Genomic DNA, 21,777 nt, shown 5'->3' with positions numbered 1-21,777 from the left:
ATCCTTTTTTTTTTATGAGTAAATTCATTTTGAAATATGCTTTTTCATTTGATAAATCATATTATGATTCAAATCCAGTTCAATGGCTCTATAATAATTTCAAATTCTCATTTTTCATCATAAATCATAAGATCTCAATAGATCCAAATCAATTTCAAACTCATATCATAAGTTTACATGGGTACTCTGTGAGTCATCCTGTGACTCGTTTGGTAGTCGGTCTACCGTCCGCGACATGTCCGGCAAGTGTAACACAATGGTATTGTGAACAATACGCGCTCAGCATTGGTGAGCCATTTAATCATGCACACAACATTTGCTGTGGCATATGTACCCGCCATTTAGGCTAAAACATTTTTTTGTACATAATATATATCTTGTAATTTTAATAGCATTTGAAAGTCAAAAATATTAACTTTCTCCATATGATAAACATCTTTTATTTGCACATAGCAAAACATACTTTATTTGCAACTTAGCAAAATCAAATCATAATATTTCCCACATGGGTAAAACATGCTTAGCATAATCATATCATTAAACATAACCTTTGTATTATATTGGGGCATCACTAGCATGTATGGAAATTGTTCGTAACAAAAAGTGATTAAAGATCAATACGATTTTTTTTTTAAGGAAACCACTAAAATGTTTCGTTTCAATCCTTCTTAAAGTAAATATAACTTAAAAGGGTTTTGAAATTCATTCAAAACAACTAGAATATGATTCATAAGTCTATAAAATCATTAATACAGAAGATTTCATAAAACACTATTTTCTTAAATACGAGATAGTTTTGCCGGTAATAAAATCGATAATTGATTTACAAAGTACATATTAATTCTCCAACAAGGCCCAAATTAATCAAGTCATTATAATACCTTATTTAAAATGAATTTAAGTTTGTCCCATCAAATTATAATGGGTTATGCGAATTTATAACGATCTTACAATTATTTTCGACAATTTGGGTATTTACTGTTATTTAAATGGTGTCTTAAATCCGTAAAATTTATAAACCATCTTATTTAAAATTAATTTATACTATGAGGCAGTAGGTTATTAATATAATTATAATTTTTTTTATATAGGTTTATTTTTACCCAAATTTAATTAACAATATTACACTTTCTAATAAATAAACATTTTCTATTATTTTGATAAATTAGTAAATAATTAATAATTTATTTTATAAAATTATACCAATGTTCCAGAAGTCATATAATATGTTTATTAGGCCATTTGAACTTATAAAACTCATGTATGATGTTTTATTATTTTGTATAGACATTTTATCGATAAATAGTATAAAATAGGTTTAAAATTATTTGAGTCCGAATAAAATATTATAAAAAATTATATAATATTCCAGAAGCTATTTTAAGGGGTATAAAATTTTAAATAACCATTAAAAATAATGTGGAATATTTTTAATAATTAATATCGTTATTTTACCGATAAATCGAATAAAATTTATTTAAGTCCATATATGGTCACGAAAATCCATATAAATTTTTGAACATGTATTTACTGCTTATATAAGTGCCTCATAAAATTTTCATGTCCAAAAGACGTCATTTAGTATTTATTTTGTATTTTACCGTTTTCAAACTTACCGATTATTAATAACCGAGTAAAAATTATTAAGGTCCTTAAATGTCAACGAAACCTTCCCAAACTTTTACCAATTTTACCTACTGTCCATATGAGTATGTGATAAAAATTTCAAGTCCATATGTCATTGTTTGGTAATTATTTTATATTTTACCATTTTACAATTTACCGTTAAACAATTTAACGATTATTCAAAAATTTAAAAAAAAATTCCAAACTAAATATATTCTGGCCAAATCTTGTTGGAGACATTATAATATATTTTTATTAATTATTTTTGATGATGAAGAGTTCATCTAATACCATGTTTTATAATAAGAGTATTTAACACCTTAAAATCCATTAAAATATCAATTTAACGAATAATCTCAAAAAAAAATATCCAAGAAATTTTCTTAACATATAGCTATTGAAAATTTCTTTTAAAATGAATTTCAAATATTTTCAAATTCATATAATCATTTCCATCACAATAACTTTCACAAAGTAGTGTTAAACATGCCTTTAAAACATACAATAATTTATAAAATCAACATGCATGATGCCCACAATAATAATACATGTAATAAATTATTTCATACTCAAATTTATCATTTTGACATCATCTTTCAAGATTTAAGAACTTCTCTTTGGGAATTTTATTTTATTTTTTTTAAAAAAGTTTATACACAAACTTTCCCAACTTGTTCTTAAATCCTTTAAAAATCACCCCATGTGACATACCTCGACTCCAAGCCTATATAATTATTCCGTAAGCTCCTACGCGTTCTTAGAAGCGGTTCTAACTTCGGGTCCTTGCCCTTCAAGTCTCAACTCCAACTCTTCAACTAAACATATTGCATTCATCCAAAAATCAATAATAAATTTGGATTTCTAACATGCACTTAACTTTTCCTAGTTAGAGTTGTTAGACTAATACTTGTGATGATTTTAACATATTTGGAGTATACTTATTATGTTGAGCAACATACTTAGTTAAGTCCCATAATTTTATTTGAATCCTTTAAGTAACAAAATTTATATGTTTGTGGAAATACATTTTCTTACTTTCTATTATAGCCTATTTTTATAGATTTATAAGTGATGATTTTCTTAGTTTAGAGATAAAATACTCATTTTATAATGATCTTAGTTTATAGAAAGGTTCATGTAAAAAAAATGTTTTACATAAACAAGTTTTAACAAAACTAGTGGAATAAGGAAATGAACATAACTTACTCTATACTTGGTGGATTTCTTGAAGCTTGGTTTCTATGGAAAGCACTTAAGATGAAGATTATTTTTATGGGAGATTTGAGTTTATAAACATAAATTTTCAGAAGTTTTAGATGGGTTTTTGAAGGAGATTTGATGAGAAAAGAAGGTGTTCTAGTTATTGAAAGTTTGGAGGATTCTAGTGTTTGTTCATGGATGAACTTGGGAGCAATGTGTTGGATAATAATTCAGAAAATTGAGTGCTTTTGCTTCAAATATTTGTCTCTTGCATGCTTGTAATGATGCATAAGCTTTGGGTAGAACAAAAGGGGTTTTGGGTAGTGTGATTGGCTTGAGTGTGTAAGTGAACAAAGAGCTACTAAGGGGATTTGGGACAGCAATATTAGCTGTTGTTTGGGGCTGATTTGGAGTGCTTTTTGTCCTCAATTTGGTCTATTATGGTATAAGAAAGGTTTATCTAAGATAGTTTAAAGTTTGGGTAAAACTTGTTGTACATGTAACAAATTATGTAACTTGTACTTCATGTTTAAAAATCACTTGTATATGTGAGAAATATTTAATTTACTCCCATCATGGTTATATAATATGCTTGGGTAATAATTAATTTTTTTTTTGAACTGTTATGGGTAGTTGCTCAACTTTAAGTTTTACCTCCAAAGTTTACGTTACTTGTTACGATTCATAATCATGTTACGAATTAACAAGTTTCTTATCATCGTAGAGATTTTTCAAATTACTACCATCACTAATTAAATTATAATTAGTAACGAACAAATATATAAGAAAAAAAAAATTAGGCGCTAAAAACGACTAATGAAATCTTCTAACAATACGACTGTTTCAGAGTTCCTAGGAAAAATGAGAGAAAAAGAGAGATTTTAAAATTTATGCATTTCATTTTGTACTTGGAGTTTGCGACATAAGAAGTGGAAGCTATAAGGAAGGTTTTTGGGTAAGCCACAAATGGAGGAATAAGTGTATAAATTTTTTCTTTTCCATGTTATTTGGGAGTCAAAGGAGGTTGAAGTGCAGGGATTTCGGTACATCTGTTTGTACTCCTATTTGTGTTGTGCTACGTTAGTGTTAGCCAAGTGAAGGGGACAAGTGGTAAAGATATTTAGACTCTTGGCAAATACCGGGTATTAGTGAAGTTTAGGAAAGGGAGGCACAAGGAGTAGTTTAGGAACTGGAGACCGTGTCTTAACCTTGATTTTTATGTATTTTCACCTTGATTTGCTCAAGGACGAGCGAAGGTTAAGCATGGGGGAGTTTGATAAGTGCAATTATTTGCATTTATTTATATCATTTTAAACTCCTTAATGATGATTATTGTTGGTAATTTCGTGCTTATTTTGAAGATTTATGCTACTTTACCCATGTTGGTTATTCATGTTGATTTTGAACAATTTTGATCATTTTAAGCATAACACTTATGGTTTTAATGATAACAGAGTTTACTAAGGATATTATTGCTCGTTTGAAGATGTTTTACAATGAAGATGGGCAAAAGAGTTAAAAAGTGTTTAAAATGCAAAGTTTTGAGGTGAAATTTGATACATGCTCACTCTTTTGGTCATAACTTTTGATAGAAAGATTGCATTAATGTAAAGTTTACGGCATTGGAAAGCAAACTTCAAGAGCTTTTCAATGGTATATTATATGTCCAATTTCAACAATCGAGCAAGATATGGCGCCTATTTAAAGTTTGCTAGTCAGAAGAAAAGCGACGAGTCATCGCCTGAAAGCTATGACTCGTCTCCAACTGCTGATATCCACATGGTGACGGTTTTCTTTCACTATTTTAGTGGTTTTATTTATTTTAGCTTTACTCTATTATCAAAAATCAATTATTTTTGGGGAGATTGTTCCCCAAGTAACCTTAGAATATGAATAGACATTAGTTAATTTCTTTTTTTTTTTGCTTTTAGTCCCCTAGATGCCCTAATGCTCTAGTTATCAGTTTTTTATTTTGTTTTTCAAAATTCTGTCTTTTGTTGTTTTTCTTTTGAGAGGTTTCATTGTTGAAAAACTCCATTGTTATGTTTATTTTTATTGCAATTTACATTTATGTTCTTCTCCATTAGTAAGTGTTCTTGATTTAGTACTTTATTACTTGTCTTTTTGCATTAAATTATTCATTATTTTCATGTGTAGTATTTCAATTAGGTTTTCATTCATTATTGATTGCATGTTCATCACCATGTTTAGTGAGTAATTTTCTTCTCTAGGGTTAAGAGATAAACCTTTATTCGAAGCATGGAATGATATTTAATTGATTAATTGTGTGAAATTTGGGTCGATGATTAAACCCATACTTAATGAATCTTAGTTTAAATATCTTTATTGACATTTTCAATAAAACGGAAGTTTGAGATTAGGATTAATTTAGGATTGAGATATATTTAAGTTAAAATTCTATTAGTTTAGCCAATAAAATGGAAATTTGAGGATTGATACTAGTAAGGTCTTAAACCAATATTGATCAATAGAGCAGAAGCTTGAGATTAATTAGATCACATTTAATTATGCCAAAGAATCAAATTCATACAATTATGAGAGTAATTGACTCCCATGTTAGAATTAGGTGATTTCCGACACCCTAAATTTGCCTTATTATTATCATCTTCGTTTTAATCATTGTCTTAGATTTGATTATTAGTTTTATTTGTATCAATTTAGTTGTTGCTTACATTTTAGTATTAGTTTCTCCACCTAATTATTTTATTGATCCATGTCTCGTAGTCATAAATCGAACAAATTAATTAACTCGCTGTCCTGAATTCAACCCGTATTACTACACTACACCATGCGCTTGCGGTACACACCATATACAATAAAATCAGTGAAATTTACTATAACAAAATAAATTGTTGTTGGAAAACTAATCTAGAAAAATCTTGTAGTAGATAATTACATAGAAATATCTAGATACTAGTGCTATAAATATCCACTTAAGAAAATCTAATCTGTTATGAATGGTAGTATACTAATGTGATTATAAATGATAGTATACTAATGTGTGACTTGAGTGCACATTAAAGGGTTGAATTCATGTGTGTGACTCTTGAGTTGTGGAATCCAAAAGGGTGTAATAAGGTGAAGAGTATTCATGGGAATTATTGGTGTTAATGAAGATTAAGGTGAAGAGTCTCATGTGTGTGACTCTTGAGATAATGCCTTTTCAAGTTCTTAGAGTTATAGTATTCATTACCCTAAATTAACTATGTATTTATGTGAGCCATTCATCTTCAAGTACCTAGCACTATAAATAGGGCTCTCATACCCACACTTCAAATATGCAAAACACATCAAACACAACCCTTAAGCCAAACACATAGCCTATTGTTGTTATCTCTATCTCAATTGTAATTCTTCATATTGAAGTGTTGTTTGTATTCATTTGATATAATATAAACATAAACTACACACCACGGAGGACGTAGCCATCATTGGGTGAACCTCCTTAAATCTTTGTGTCCTTGTTTGTTACTTTGTCAAACTTAATTTTGCTCATTGTTGTTTGTTCTTAACATCGTAAGTATTTGGCGATCGTTTTCATAATCAAATAAAAATATGTAAGTAGAGATCTAGATTATATGAGGAAGGCATCACCAACTTGCTTAGATAAATCTAGAATGTAGGTATTATAATACAAACGACATCAAAATAGGTATAAATTTATGTTTTTCCTTGCTGTAATGAGTTAGAAAAGGAAATATAATTCCATTTCACAACCGCTTTTTCCAAAGGTTTCAATTTGCAAGTACATTAAATCTAGTATCATAGTGTCACTATAAAACACGCCCTTGCAATCCTTCTATTTTTTATTAATCACTTAAAAATTGTCAGTGAATAATTTCAAGTTATAGGTGATTTCTTTAATACTATAAAAAAATGATATGATTTAAAAACTAGAAGTGATTAATTTAAGATTATAATAGTCCCTTTAAAATTATAAGTAATCTATTTAAGACTAGATAACTGAACAATTTAAAACTACAAGTGATTGTTTAAGGTTATAATTTTACACTTTTATATTATAAATAACAACTTTAAAGTTATAAGTAATTTTACACTTTTTTAGTTTATATGACGAAAAAAACACCTTGTTAACGAAAATATTTTTTGTAGTTTATAAGAGTAAACCTAAGGTAGACATAGAATTATCCGATCATGTGCAATCTGCTAAAGAAAAATCTTATGTGCATCATCGGTTCCAAAACATTTTCTTGGACGATGAGGACTCTTGCACCACTAGTTATCAATATTTTAATTTCTAAAATATTTAATTAATAAACAAAAGATACCCAACTTTAATTTTTTTAAAAAAGTATGAGAATTTTAATTAATTCTTACATTAACAATTTTAATTTAGTCACAATTTCTTCACCATAACAATTAAATTTCTACTTTATCACTATATATGCATTTAATAAAAATTAATTTTAGCTCTTTTATTATTTATTGAATATTAAAAATTTCGTTGAGTAAGGGTGTGCTTGTGTTGAAGGTAAATAATTAAAGGAAAAATAATTATAATATATAAATAAAGGTAAGTAGAGATGAATTTAAAAGAAAAGATGAAGGATTAAAAATATAATGATATGTGAAAGATCAAGGAGAAATAAAATGATCAACCTTATTTTAGGAGAGAAGGATAAAAATATTTCATCTCCATCAACTAGGGTACATATTTACCTAAAAATTAAGGGACTAGTTTTCTATTTCTTCTTCCACATTACTTTAACAACTATATTTTTACCTTTGACAATAATAATATTCTCTGAATATGCTCTAAATTTTTTACTCAAATAACCTTGTTTTATTATTTGATTTTATTTCTCTATAAATATTTACCTGCAATACAATCATGATTCAAAATGTACTAATATTTATCAATTTAGTATCCAAAAGTATATTGATATGTTTCAAATTCAAATCAAAATCATAAAGAATTATATATTGAAGGAAAAAAGGTGCACAATAGAAAAGAAACGAGAAATCAAACTAGAGAAACGTTATATCAACTATCAACAAGGAGAATTTAATCTTATTTTTATTGCAACAAGTTTAATCTTTCAAAGATAACATTTTGTGATTGAATCTCAGCTATTCCTCTTGTGTACTCAACTCCCTTTAATTCTAAAAAAACATAATAACGTATAATTGCTAAGTTGTCGTATTTCACAAACAATTTTCCATACCTTTCTCTTTGCTAGTACATCAAATCTTGTGTGAGATAGTCTCACCATAACTGATTTCTTTTAGACTATTTATTCGATAGATCACTAAACATTTTAAGAGATCTATTTAAAGTTATAAGTGATTTCCTTAAAACTATACGAAAGTGATTACTTTAAAACCGTAAGTGGTCACTCTGAGATTTTTTAATTAGCCACTTTAAGATTGTAAGTACTAATCACTTTAAAACTATAGAAACTAATCATTTCAAAATTATAAGTAATCATTCTAAGGTTATAATTGATCATTTTAATGTTGTAAATGATTGTTTATCGGTTATAAGTGATCTTGTAAGTGTACATTGTGCTAGCTAAATAGTAATGGTCTCACTGTGACATTGTCACATTTGTGAATTAGTGTGACAAGTATATTAAAATATTTATATAATAAAATTTCTTCCTAAAATTGTACAGCTATTATAAAACATAGCTTTCAATTAATGGGGAAAACTATAATGGGGTTATGTTAAATTTTAGTTTGTTAATTAAGATTAAGGTGGAAATATAGTTTTTAACTTTTGAGACAGAGAGAATTTTGTTCAAACCTTGCATTATTCTACTAATCTGATCCGATAACGTGTAATATGCTTAAGAAAAATCTTATATACATCATAGGTTCCAAAAAAGTGTCTAAGGTAATGTGGGTCTTGTCTTCTGATTAAAGTTTTTATTACTACTAAAAAGACGATTGATAAGCTTATTCGAAAAAAGTCCACTACGATAAAGAGATTCAAATTAGGAATTCTTAATCAAAAAAGAGATTATGTTTCATATGGAGTATACTAACCATGAGCCAACAATATCAAACAATAAAGAAATTTAAAAGGAACCCAAAAAAATGTGATTTATATCCCTCAATTAGTTTTTCCATAATCCTGCATCAAATATAATATTCATCATTAGGGATAGTCATAGATTTGGCCTAAGTCTTAGTATAGTTTTGGATCGGTCTGGTCCAACTTGATCGGGATCCAAACCCATTAATTTTTAAATGATTCACACCCAAACCCAAACATAGATCCTTTGTTATTGAAAAGATATGACTTGGATTGAAGCCCGCTTGGTCTCATGGGTTAAGGGTTCTAAACAGTTCCTAATCAAGTCCTAGAGGAGTCTTGATTTAGTTGTTCATAGTTAAATATATTTACATTTTAAAGGTTTTAAATGTTTTAAAATGAGTCTATAAGTTGTATGTTAATCTAAATTGAGTTCAAATAATTATAAAATAAAAATTTAGAATAAATTTTAAATTTATTTTAAGAAAAATAATAGTTCGGGTCTAGATATTGTCTTGCAGGTCTAGGATGAGTCTAGCGAGCTAAGTCTTCAAGTGTTCAAAGAGTACTCATCGAAATTAATATCTCTTTGTGCTCACATACAAGAACGCTCTTTATCCTTTTATGTTTTAGAGATTGATTTTATTTTTCATAGTATAACACTTAGTTTTAGTATTATTTTTGTTTTATGTAAAGTCTCAAATAAATCTTTTTTTTAAGTAAAAGAAAAGAGGAAGTTTAGAGGTCAAAGTGTGTTTCTTTAGTTCATTAGGAATTGAGTGTCCAAATCGGTAACATAGGGGTACAGGAAGTATTTGAAAGATTAGTGTGACCTTTGTCTAAAGCTTGTACTCTAGAACACTAAGTTAAAGTAAATAAAGAAACTTTGTCAAAATCCTAAGAGTTGTAAAAAACTAAAGGGTGGAGAAGTAGACCCTTTCTAGGTCTGAACTCTATAATTCACTTGTGTTCTCCATAATTGTTTTCATAAAAGTTCTTATTTTGTTTCATGTTACAAACTCATAGTTTGAGACCTTGCATATCTTTATTCCGCAAACAGTTTTTTCTTTAAGTTTCAAGCCGTTGACTATTTAAGTCAATGCCTTGACTAGTTTCGCAAAAGTTTGTCATACTCTATTCAAGCCCCTTATTTGCATCCTCTTGTTCATTCTTAAATCCTTATGCTTAGAGCATCCTGTCATAAATTTTAATTTTAAACGGAAATATAAAGCTGCTGGGACTATGCTTATTTGGTTCATTAACATAAGAAACATAATACGAGGAGACTTTATATATCATTGCTTAAAATACACGCGTTCATGAAAAACATAAGGAAAATACAACATTCACTCAAGAATATGATTTAGGATCATACATGAGAGGCCATGTACTAGAGAAGTACCAAAATGGGGCTTATTGAAATTGAAAACACACCAAATTAAGGGACACATTTAAATTGAAGATTGTTGAAGAAACTTATTTTTGCCGAAAGATGAAGGCATTATTAATATAATATGGTAGCTCAATACTTCATCGGCATCATAATTATGCATGTTGCTTACTTTGAGGATGGAAGATCCTGAATTTAACACAGATTTCGATAAAATATTAATTAAATGGTAGTTTACAAAGTTAAAATTAAAGGAGGCAAAGTAACTTATATAATACGTACCATCCTTAGTTGTTTAACCTTAGTATCACCCCAACAGACTCAAGATACCTACCACACCTACCAAAAACTCCAACAAGAGGGCGATCAACTCGAATTGGTGAGTAAAAATCGGTAACATTTGTAACATCGGTAGCACTTCCATACGGTCCAAGGGTACGCTCATTAGTGTGTACGTAGATTTGGGCAATAACAACCTGATTCGCGCCGATTGAGTATGCAGATTTTCCACTAAAGCCAAGAACAATCTCAGAAGGTCGCAAATCAATCTATACATTAAAATTAATTAATAATTTTTTTAAAAAGAAACGTTTAGTGTACTTATATAATTATAACATAAAAATAAAAAAAAGAAAATTAGATAATGCGTATTTACATGAGATTGATTTCCACCATTTCCACCGAAATGAACATCTCTGTTACCACCATCTGGTCTACGTGCCCTAAACCCAATTGCGTCGACAATCCAACCATGTCTTATGGACACACGAATGAAACGTTCGCCATGAAGAAGTTGCCAGTCGAAGTTTTGAGGAGACGAAGAGCCATAAGGCCCATATCTCACAGTTCCTTGCTTCTGCGAATAATATTAAAAATGAGATTTTTAATATTAATATAAGCATAAACTAATGTTTTACATACAAAGAACGGAATATGATAAAAAGCATACCAATAAGACTCCTTTTTCTTGGGCTTGTTCTTCTGCTTGGAATTGTGCTTCTACTTGTGCCATCTTTTTTGCTCTATCACAAATTACTCGATGACTAGTACTTTACTTTTCTATGTGATTTGTTGTGATTCACCAATACGTTTATGTGTATTTATACACTCATTAAGAAAGCTTTGAAGTTGTAACTTTACCTTTTTTAATTCACTAACAAAAATATTCTTCTCCTCCACTTTAACTTTTCACTTGGATTCTAGCATATATACTACTTTATATATTTATGATTATATCTTTATATTTGTACACGTGATCAAAAACAAATGATAAAATTAAATCTCATGAATTTTCAATCCATGTAGATTAAATTTATGATTTATAACAATCTTTAAAGTACACTTGATAGGATACATAAAAGTCTTGTTGCGACTTTCTATATGTTGGAATTTAAAAAAAGGGTCTGAACCATCCAAATAAGGAGACGTAAATGTCATTTACATACAAGTCTAAATAAGGTTCAATCCTTAAACCTAGTTGTAGTTCTAAAATAATTTACACCTTTCCTTTTAATGAATAAATTCAAGTGACTAACTAAGGGAAGGAATATTAAAACTAGTGCATATTAATTTAGTGTGAACAAGTATATGTTCCCGTGCAATGCACGGATATGTAAGTTTGTTAATTTATCTGAATTTTATTTTATTGATTATTCATGACAAAATTTTACTAACTTAAAAGATTATTGGTAAAGTAATTCTATTTTTACTGATAAAAAGTACTAATTTTACTAATGAATGTTTTTCATTACTAAGTAAATTGATTTTTCTAAGTAAACATTTCAATTTATGATTTACTAAACAAAGGCTAACTTAGTGATCAATCATTACATCTAACTCCTCCTATGAAATGAAAATATTTTATAACCATGCATACACAAACACTTTGTTATGATTGGTGTGACTTGAGTGCACATTTTGCGTGTGCATTCATGGTGACTCTTGGGATGGAATCCCATAAGTATGCCATGAATGGGTGTATTAAGATAAGTCTTGATGATTGTGGTTTATGATGATGATTAAAGTATGGATTAAATGAGGTAATGAAGTATGAGTTATTCATGGGAGTTATGGGACCAAATGAAGAAGTTCAAAGGTTTAAGATGCTCTACTATGCAAGTCGAGCAATACTGTTAGAAGCCCTCTGAAGTGCCATTCGAACAGCTCGCTCGACCGAGCGAGCTTCAGAATGGGTCGAGCGAGCATACAGAATGCAACCAGAAACTTCCTGTAGTCCGCTCGACCGAGCGAGCCTCTGCTTTGGTCGAGCGATGTCTCTGATACTCCTAGGATGCTGATTTTGACTCTTCAAATACTTGGGAATGTTTCATTATCATTTATTCATAGCTTTAATATACTTAATGTTACTTAGTGTGATCTCTCCTATAAATAGAGAGCTCTCATTGTAATGACACACATCCACAAAATACACCCCAAGCCAAACACTAGCCTATATCTCTTCTCTATTGTAATTCTCCCTATTTGAGAGTTCTTTGAACTCCTTTGATAATATAAGAGATACTACACACCGGAGGACGTAGCCTAAGTTGGGTGAACCTCGTTAAATTTTTGTGTCGTTTTATTGCTTTACTTTCTCCTACAAACATCGATATCATTGATAGCGTAATTTGTTTGTCACAAAACCTCATACACTCGATCTTGGCAATATTGGAGTTTGAAACACATTGTTCGAACTCTAATACATCATCGTTCTCACACTTTATTCATGATATGCAACAATACAATATCCTTAATCATAATTATCATCATAAAATTATTAAGATAAGATTTTGGTTATCATTTTATAAATATTGATGTTAGCAGAATAATTAAGTAGATGAATATTTTAATTTTATAAATATTTCTTAGTTTTGGATAATTGGGGTTTTAACTTGTAAAAGCAATGTTTGAACATTATAGATTCATTCAGATAGTGATTATCAACTTTGATGTATAAGAGCATTTGTTCTTTGTATAATGGAGAATATAAATATAGAAACTTTAAATATTCTTACCTAACATAAAGATAATGAAATTTTTTTTAAAAATTATAACTTGTAGCTAGTCTTTTATGTTTTGATAAAAAAGAACTAAATTTTAGAAGATAGACAAAACCATTTTCATTAACATGTATACGATAAAATCACTTAAATTTAGTTAAACACAATAAGTTATTATAAAACATAGCTTGCTAGATAATATTATTTATTTCCAACAAATTATTTAAAAGAATGTAGAATAAAATAGTTAATGTTTAATTTTTCTATACAAAATTGAAAAAGAATGAGAATTTTGATATTTATAAGATATCATACAATCTAATAAAAAGACAGTAAAAGTTCATGTGACACTCTAGTCTCTCATAGTGTTTAGCCATATGGAATATTACTATTGGTCTAATTAAATTACATGGAATGTAATATTTTTGGGTAGAATATTAATGCAAGATATGTTTCTCTAAATAATTTCTACTAAAGTTAACATCAACCTATCCCTTAGTATATAAGCACAATAAGACATGATTTTTTATCTTTTCTACGAGTATAATATTTTTAAATTCAAAAGCTATATAAGATTCCCAACTAAAGTTTCTTAGAATATTATATTTGCATTTTTATGCTAAAGTATTTTCTAATTAAAAAAGATATTCATCAAAATTTTATTTTCTAAAATAAAAAATTTAAAAACAAAAAATACATGATAATCAAAAATTATTTTGAAAACGACAAAAAATCATTATGATAACGTTGTTGGAAGATTACACAATTTTAATTTTCTTAAAAGTATGAGAACTTTAATTAATATTTATATTAACAACTTTAAGTTAGTCACAATTTCATCACCATAACAATTAAATTTCTATTTTATCACTCTATGTATTGAATAAAAATTAATTTAAGCACTTTTATTATTTATTGAATATCAAAAGTTTCGTTAAGTAAGGGTGTGATTGTATTGAAGGTAAATAATTAAGGGAAAACTAATCATAATATATAAGCGAAGGTCCGTAAAGATAAATTTGAAAGTAGAGATGAAGGATTAAGAATATAATGATATGTGAAACATGAAGGAGAAGGAAAATGATCAACCTTATTTTCGGGAAGGAGGATGAAAATATTTCATCTCTATCCACTAGGGTAAATATATACCTAAAAATAAAGGAACTAATTTTCCTTTTCTTCTTCTACATTGCATAACAACTATTTCTTACCTTTGACAACAATAATATTCTCTTTATTTTCTACTCTAATAACCTTGTTCTCATATTTTGATTTTATTTTCCTCATAAATATTTACTTACAATACAAACATTATCCAAAATGTACTTATATTTATCAATTTAGTATCCAAAAGTATATTGATATACTTTAATGTAAATTCAAATCAAGATCATAAAGAATTATATGTTGAAGCAAAGAGAGTGCAAAAAAGAAAAGAAACAAGAAATTAAACTACAGAAACGCTATACGAACTATCAATAAGGAGAATTTACTATTGTCTTTGTTGCAACAAGTTTAATCTTTCACAGACAAGGTTTTGTGATTGAATCTCACCTATACCTCTCGTGTACTCAACTCCTTAAAGTTGAAAAAAAAACATAATAAAGTATAATTGCTAATTTGTCTTATTTTGTGATTACTTCCATAAATAGAAATATGAGATAGATAAAACAATTAGCTCTAATTAGTATACGATAAAAGCATTTAATTTTAACTTCCAGTCAATGTCTTCTTCAGACCTGTATCGTGGGGAACAGCATACTGTCTCCATCTACAATTTTCGTCAGGAGGAACAATAAACTGACTTCTAAAGCAATTGTCCAATTTCTTGGATATTTAAGACACATACAGCTTCCACGAACAAAGTCATAGACTTCATCAACGATTAACACAATCGAATATATACCTACAGAACAATCTCTAAAGTATGTTTGTTTATTTAGAAGTGAAGTCATCATCAAAACCTAAGAGGCCAACACGAACTATCAATAAGGAGAATTTACTGTTGTCTTTGTTGCAACAAGTTTAATCTTTCACAGACAAGGATCCACACCCATGTTTTATATATTCCACTTAAGGTTTGGCCAAAGTCTTAACCTAGATCTGGTCCAACTAGATCAGGACCAAAACTCATAAATTTTTAAATGATCCACATCCAAACACGAACTTAGATCCTTTGTTATTGAAATTTTTTGACTTGGATTCAAGCCCGCTTGGTGTCATGGGTTTAGGGTTCTAAAGAATTCCTAATCAAGTCCTAGAGGAGTCTTGATTTAGTTGTTCATAGTTAAATATATTTACATTTTAAAGGTTTTAAATGTTTTAAAATGAGTCTATAAGTTGTATGTTAATCTAAATTGAGTTCATCAAAGTCCGCACTCATTATTTTTTTATGGCAACGATTATTTAGCAACAACAACGGATTTCGCAACAACTTGTATTTTTCGCAACGAAAAAAATATAGTCGTTGCTAAAACTTGTTGCTAAAAACAAGTTTTCTTGTAGTGATTAATTAAAGAACTAATCGGATTCCATGCCCTAAAGCTCAAGCATAATTGTTAGTAAATCACGCCTTAGTACTCAAGCAGAAGGATCAGAAGTTATACATATATAATTAACATAAAAAAAATGAATCCTCTTTATTGCATAAATCATTTTGCATATTTGTATACTTGTATTATGCTGGCAAGTTTTTATACTCGGCTTATTAGCTGACCAATTCCCATCGGCTATTCCCTTATAATGGGAGCAGATGTTGCAGGTGACTTTACATGAGATTATTAAGAAGCTATTGTATCGTCTATGTGATATTAGGATATATTATATATGTAATTTATATAATGGATATGTAATAACGATAATTATGTATTAAAGCAAGATGTAATACGTAAAATTATATTTTAATGTTTTAAGTTTTGCTTTTTTTTTTTTTTTTGAAAATACTGCTTTTTTGCAATAATAACGGCTCGATAGACTTCCGGTTTAGCATTACTTACTATTATATTATATTAAACCTATATTTAGAAAAAGAACAGTCTGTTACATTAACGTTGCACCCTTATCATCTATCTTAACTTCTAAATTACACAAATCCAATAAAATAGAATTAAGATTTTCTAGATTTAATGACATATCTGACTGCATCCTGAGGCTAAACAACCACTGTTTCAGTAGCAATTAGTTGGTTAACAATTTTGTCATGTACAATGACTCCAATTTTAACCATAATTTTGCGATCGTCTCCTAATCAGCAACCTCCGTGATGATTTGATCATCAAGACTTAGTAAGATGGTAGAATGAGCCTTCTCTTCCATCCGTCTCCAGATCTCGATGTAGACGCCAAATCTGCAACTGCTTTAATAACTCTTTCATCTTAATCTGCCATAGTCCAAAGCTATTCTTCCCGTTAAATTTCTCAATCCTTAAGGTAGAATTTCCTACCATTGTTTCCCTCAAAAAACTCTTAGATTAAACTTGAGCTCTGATACCAATTGTTGTGCGACAGCGAAAGCAGAGATCGAAAAACAATAGCGAAAACAATAAAGAAAATCATATCGAGAAATTTAACGTGATTCACTATCAATGTGATAACTACATCCACCGTCACCGAGAATAAACTTTCACTATAAATTAAAAGATTACAAGATGAACACGAGACACCACAATAATGGCTCTCCAAAGTTTTCTCTCTTAGTTTATCAGTTTGTGTTTTTCATAGCATTATACAATACTAATTACCTGGGACCTTTTATATCATGTCTCACAATAAAAAATATTGGGGCAAGAATTACAAAGTAATAATCGGCCAACATTCATGGAATAACCACCCATAAACATCATGCTAAAAAACTATCAATAACTGACCCACGAAAACTGCCCTGTACGAAAGGCAACTGCCGCCGAGTCGGCTTGCTTTCACGAGCCCACAACCGCCTCGGCTTAGTATACTGGAGAAAACCCAAAACAACCAGCATCAATCGCCGAGGTGGCTTAAGCTTACCTCCATGGCCACCGACTCGGCTTCAACCTCTGGAAAGCAATGACGCAAATCAGCACTATCCGCCAACTCAGCGTTGCTCCTTCTTCCCTCTACGACGACTCGGCTGAAGTTACTGGAAGACGCCATCATCATCACCTTCATCCCCATATACGAGACTCAGTTCGAGTCATACTTATATCAACAAGGATTTTTCTTCTTTGTAGCTGCAAATAAAGACTAGCTATGTGATCAATTCATTATGAAAAACGCCTTCTTACCATTGTGAGCTACAAGAAGAAATCATTAAGAAGAACTCATTAAACAAGCATCTCTAAATTTCTTAGGTTACTTCTCAAAAGATGAGATGCAAATAGAAAAAAGCCTTTTATGTGTGGAAACAATATCCTCGAACATGGTTCGAAAAGTTCATCCTTGCTATGAAGAGGTTTGGATATTTCTATAGTAACTCAGATCACACACTAGAGATGATAAAGAAGATATAAGCTCGCTTAAAAGAAATTGTTTAAAGATTTTAAGATGAAAGATCATGAAAGATTAAAATACATAATAGGAATTGAAGTGCTTAGATCAAAAAACTTACTAGGGATTGAAGTGCTTAAATGAAAAAGGAGGATCTTGATTTGCCAAAAAATTACATTTTAGACTTACCGATAGAAACTGGGGTGTTGGACTGTAAACCATCAAAAGCTCCACTTATATTTAATTATTGTTTAAATATCATTAAAGAGCGAAAATTAACAAATTGAGATACAAAAGTTTGGTAAGGAAAACTGATTTATCTCTCGTATACTCGACTAAACATAGCCTATTCACTTAAGGTGGTAAGTAGATTTATGTAGTATCCTCAAGATCACCACTTAGAGGTAGCTTTATGAAGGATCATGTATGTTAAGGGTACATCAGTTAAGGGAAAAATGTACCGAAAGAAAATCAATATCAGCGTACTTATCCTTGCTATGAGATAATCTAGTGACCTAGAAAAGTAAGAAACAAAAAGTTGTTTCCTTGTCTAGTGCTATAGCATAATTTAAAGAAATTTCTAAATGGGTCATGGAGGTACCATGGATCAGGAAACTTCTTTTGAAACTTGGTTTTCAACGAGACAAAGTTGTGAACAATATTGTAATACAAAACACGAATCAATATTTCATACCGTACAATTCAGCAAGATCAAATTAAATATGTCAAAGTTAATAGATATTTAGAAAAGAAAAATTAATGGCCAAAATAGTAAGCATTCCTTTTGTCCGGTCAAGAGGTTATATATTCTAACTAAAGCAATAGAGAGAGAACCATTCCAAGGTGCATCATGCAATTTTGGTATTGGAAATCACCCGACCCCATTTGATGGAAAATGTTGAAAATTACAATAAAACTATATAAAGAATTAAATTATTCTTTGTATATATTAGCATCAATTATCATTATATCAGGCAAATTATCATCATGTATATAATATTCAGAAATATGATTACGTATAAACTCATGCACTGCCATGAGTCCAACATAACGTGCCAACACAACATGTTTTTCTTGGAGAACACGTACAATTATAAAATACAAACATAAGGAAGATTACAACATTCGTTCAAGCACATAATTCAAAATAAACTTGAAAGGCCACAAACATAAATATGGCTTATTGAAATTAGAAATCAGTCAAAATAAAATTACAATATCGTTTTATTATGGTAGCCCAAGACTTCATCATCCACAAACTAGAGATTGAAATTTAATTTTCTGTGTTTGACAATGATACAACAGCAAATAAGCGTTAGTTTAAAGTTAAACTAAGTGGTAGTTTGCTAATTGACGAAGTGGGGAAAGTAAGAGGCAAAATAACATATATATATATATATATATATATATATATATATATATATATATATATATATATATATATATATATATATATATATATATATATATATATATATATATATATATATATATATATATATAATTGAACATTTACATGCTTAAAAGGTATATATTAATGTGTATATAATATTTACCATCCTTAGTCGAACTTTAGTAGAACCCCGATGGACTCAAGATAGCTGCCTTGCCTACCGAAAATGCCCATAAGAGGGAGACCATATTCATAGGGTGTCACAAATTGCGCTACATGTATAAGATCCATACCAAATCCATACGGCCCATATCCTTCAATGTATAAGTTGGTGTGTACCTTAATTTGGCCAATAACAACTTCATTGCTATTTGAATAGTATCCATGTATCCCACTAAAGCCAATAGGATATTCATTTTCTTTCAATTTGATCTATATAAATATAAATATTTATAGATCCACGAAAAGTTAAAAAAAAAATTGTTAGTAAAATAAATTAGAACAAAATTAGAAAATTGAAAAATCCAAAAGAATCAATTTGATGATGAGTATTTACAATAGATTGTAGTCCACCATTTCCACCGAATTTGGGAACATAACTGCCTCCATCTGGTCTAGTTATGTTGAACCCAATTCCATTAACAATATTTCCATGATTTATTATTACTTCACTGATACGATCCCCATGAAAAAGTTGCCAGTTGTAGTTGCGAGGCACCTTAGAACCATAAGGCCCATGTTGTACAAACACTTGCTTCTGCAATAGGTTTAGAAAAACAAACTAGATTAGTACACAAATTCTTAAAAGAAATAGTTTTTCGGTGAGATCAGTTATATTGAATTGGTCCAATGTATTTTTATTTTATTAAATTGATTACTTAAAATTTTAAAGTTATCACAAATTTGTGAGTGAAACGGTCTTTTAGCGGGACGCTCTCTATACATGGGCTAAGTAGTCTAGCTTATGCAATTATTAGCATATGAAATCCTTATTTTAATGTCGTCGCAACGATAGACGATTTTTCATAAGAGTAGCTAGTGATCACTTACAGTTTTAAAATGATAACTTTTTATAGTCTTAAAGTGATCATTTATATCATTGAAGTGATTATATACAATTTTAAAAACATCAATAGAAAAATAAGCTAATTATATGACTTCGCCTCATGATAAGATGATCTTATATAAAATGTGTTTGAATTCAATAATGCTATGTATGGAAAAGAATTTGAGAAAGAACATACCACAAGGAGACCCCCTTGTTTGTCGTGTTCTTGGGCTTGAGCTTGGGCTTGGGCCATTACCTTTGCTAAGAAATTACGTACTAATGACAAGTACTTTATAATGTGTTTTGTTTGGATGAGATTTCAATATCTGTATTTATACACACTTAAAAAGAGCTTCAAAGTCGTGAATTTACGGTTTGATCCTCCAAGAATATATTCTATTTCTTCATTTTCTTTTGTTTAATTGATTTTCATGTCGTATATGATGAATCATACCACACCATCGTATCTAGTAGATTTCGCAAAATAGCAGAGTTCAGATGTACGTAACATATAAACCATACTCATACCTTTTCAAAAAAGGATAAATTTAATAAGTAATTTTAATAAACAAATAACAACACTTAAAAAAATGTTAAAAGCTTGTAATACTATAATAATGAGTAAAAATGAACTTGTCGAATTGGTTATGTAGTCAACTTCCACCTATAGTAATAATAATCAAACCGTATCTTGTGCAAAATTTTGAGATATTAATAGCATTACTTGTTTTTTATAGATTGAGGGCAGGAGCCATAAGATGTGGTCAGATCATATTTAAGCATATGATAATTAAAAAACAAAAGATATATTATTTAAATACAATATTCTGATTGCATTGCGTCGGAACTACGCGGAAGTTTTAATAACTTTATTCCTTGTTAATTACGCACGTTATAATTTTTTCCTTTTACTCCTCAAATACGTGAAAGCCCGACCGCCTCGTAAATTTTAATGCATATATATCAATTTTATTTTAAAAACTCTTAGAAATTAAGAAAATAAATAATAAAATATTTGTATATGATAAATTTTCTCCATTTATTATGATATTTATATTTAAATCTTTATTAATTAGTTACTCTCGTGTATAATAATATATATATATATACATATCTTCGCGGTAATTAAAATAATGAATCAAATATGTATAAAAATAGATGTTTGGGGCCCCTTTGGTAATGGGGCCCTGTGCTGTAAACCGCTTTGCGCATGCTAATCGATGGCCATGCGTAAAAGCTTACCGCTTTACTACAAAACTTAGATTATAAATAATAAATCAATATTTTCGACTCCAACATTCTTCACGGATTGTAAGAGATCGTCTATATATTTGAGAGTGTCGTAGCCGCAATCAATACCATTATCTTGTCGAAAGCACTAAGAGAAAATAGATGTTAGTGCCAAAAACGCTTAAAAAAAACTTTTAAAAAGAAACTTAGCACGTAATTTCAAGCATATGACTATTATTTTCGACTCTAACCATTTCATTACAATAATATATATCAAATCGTATTGTGTGCCAAGTTTCGTGTCAAACAAAACAAGTTTGAACCACTTTATGAAAGTGTCAAAAACGCTTAAAAAACCTTTAAAAAGAAACTTAGCACGTAATTTCAATCATATGACTATTGTTTTCGATTC

The 21,777-nt window shown here is 29.3% G+C and overlaps 2 protein-coding genes across 2 annotated transcripts; both read right to left on the bottom strand.

Moving 5' to 3' along the window:
- Nucleotides 1-10,109: 10,109 nt before the first annotated feature.
- On the bottom strand, nucleotides 10,110-11,340 carry LOC130807266 (uncharacterized). Its single transcript, XM_057672421.1, has 4 exons — nucleotides 11,185-11,340; nucleotides 10,891-11,091; nucleotides 10,518-10,783; nucleotides 10,110-10,424 (listed from the first exon to the last, which is right to left on the bottom strand). The coding sequence occupies exons 1-3, from the start codon at nucleotides 11,245-11,247 to the stop codon at nucleotides 10,523-10,525; spliced, it is 525 nt and encodes a 174-aa protein (XP_057528404.1). The 5' UTR covers nucleotides 11,248-11,340; the 3' UTR covers nucleotides 10,110-10,424; nucleotides 10,518-10,522.
- Nucleotides 11,341-16,838: 5,498 nt separating this feature from the next.
- Nucleotides 16,839-20,464, bottom strand: LOC130807265 (uncharacterized). The gene is made up of 4 exons (XM_057672420.1): nucleotides 20,332-20,464; nucleotides 19,644-19,844; nucleotides 19,251-19,519; nucleotides 16,839-18,975 (listed from the first exon to the last, which is right to left on the bottom strand). The coding sequence occupies exons 1-3, from the start codon at nucleotides 20,386-20,388 to the stop codon at nucleotides 19,256-19,258; spliced, it is 522 nt and encodes a 173-aa protein (XP_057528403.1). The 5' UTR covers nucleotides 20,389-20,464; the 3' UTR covers nucleotides 16,839-18,975; nucleotides 19,251-19,255.
- Between the last annotated feature and the right edge of the window lie 1,313 nt (nucleotides 20,465-21,777).

Source organism: Amaranthus tricolor, chromosome 3, assembly GCF_026212465.1.
Source record: "Amaranthus tricolor cultivar Red isolate AtriRed21 chromosome 3, ASM2621246v1, whole genome shotgun sequence".
Classification (NCBI taxonomy): domain Eukaryota; kingdom Viridiplantae; phylum Streptophyta; class Magnoliopsida; order Caryophyllales; family Amaranthaceae; genus Amaranthus; species Amaranthus tricolor.
This window is presented reverse-complemented; position numbering and strand designations above follow the sequence as displayed.

Excerpts from the sequence above, each read along its gene's own strand:
- LOC130807266 (XM_057672421.1), bottom strand. The coding sequence starts at position 11,247 with ATGGCACAAGTAGAAGCACAATTCCAAGCAGAAGAACAAGCCCAAGAA. Across the intron at positions 11,092-11,184 it reads AAGAAAAAGGAGTCTTATTG|AAGCAAGGAACTGTGAGATA; the intron begins GTATGCTTTTTA and ends TATTATTCGCAG. Across the intron at positions 10,784-10,890 it reads ATGGTGGAAATCAATCTCAT|ATTGATTTGCGACCTTCTGA; the intron begins GTAAATACGCAT and ends TTTAATGTATAG.
- LOC130807265 (XM_057672420.1), bottom strand. The coding sequence starts at position 20,388 with ATGGCCCAAGCCCAAGCTCAAGCCCAAGAACACGACAAACAAGGGGGT. Across the intron at positions 19,845-20,331 it reads AACAAGGGGGTCTCCTTGTG|AAGCAAGTGTTTGTACAACA; the intron begins GTATGTTCTTTC and ends AACCTATTGCAG. Across the intron at positions 19,520-19,643 it reads ATGGTGGACTACAATCTATT|ATCAAATTGAAAGAAAATGA; the intron begins GTAAATACTCAT and ends ATATTTATATAG.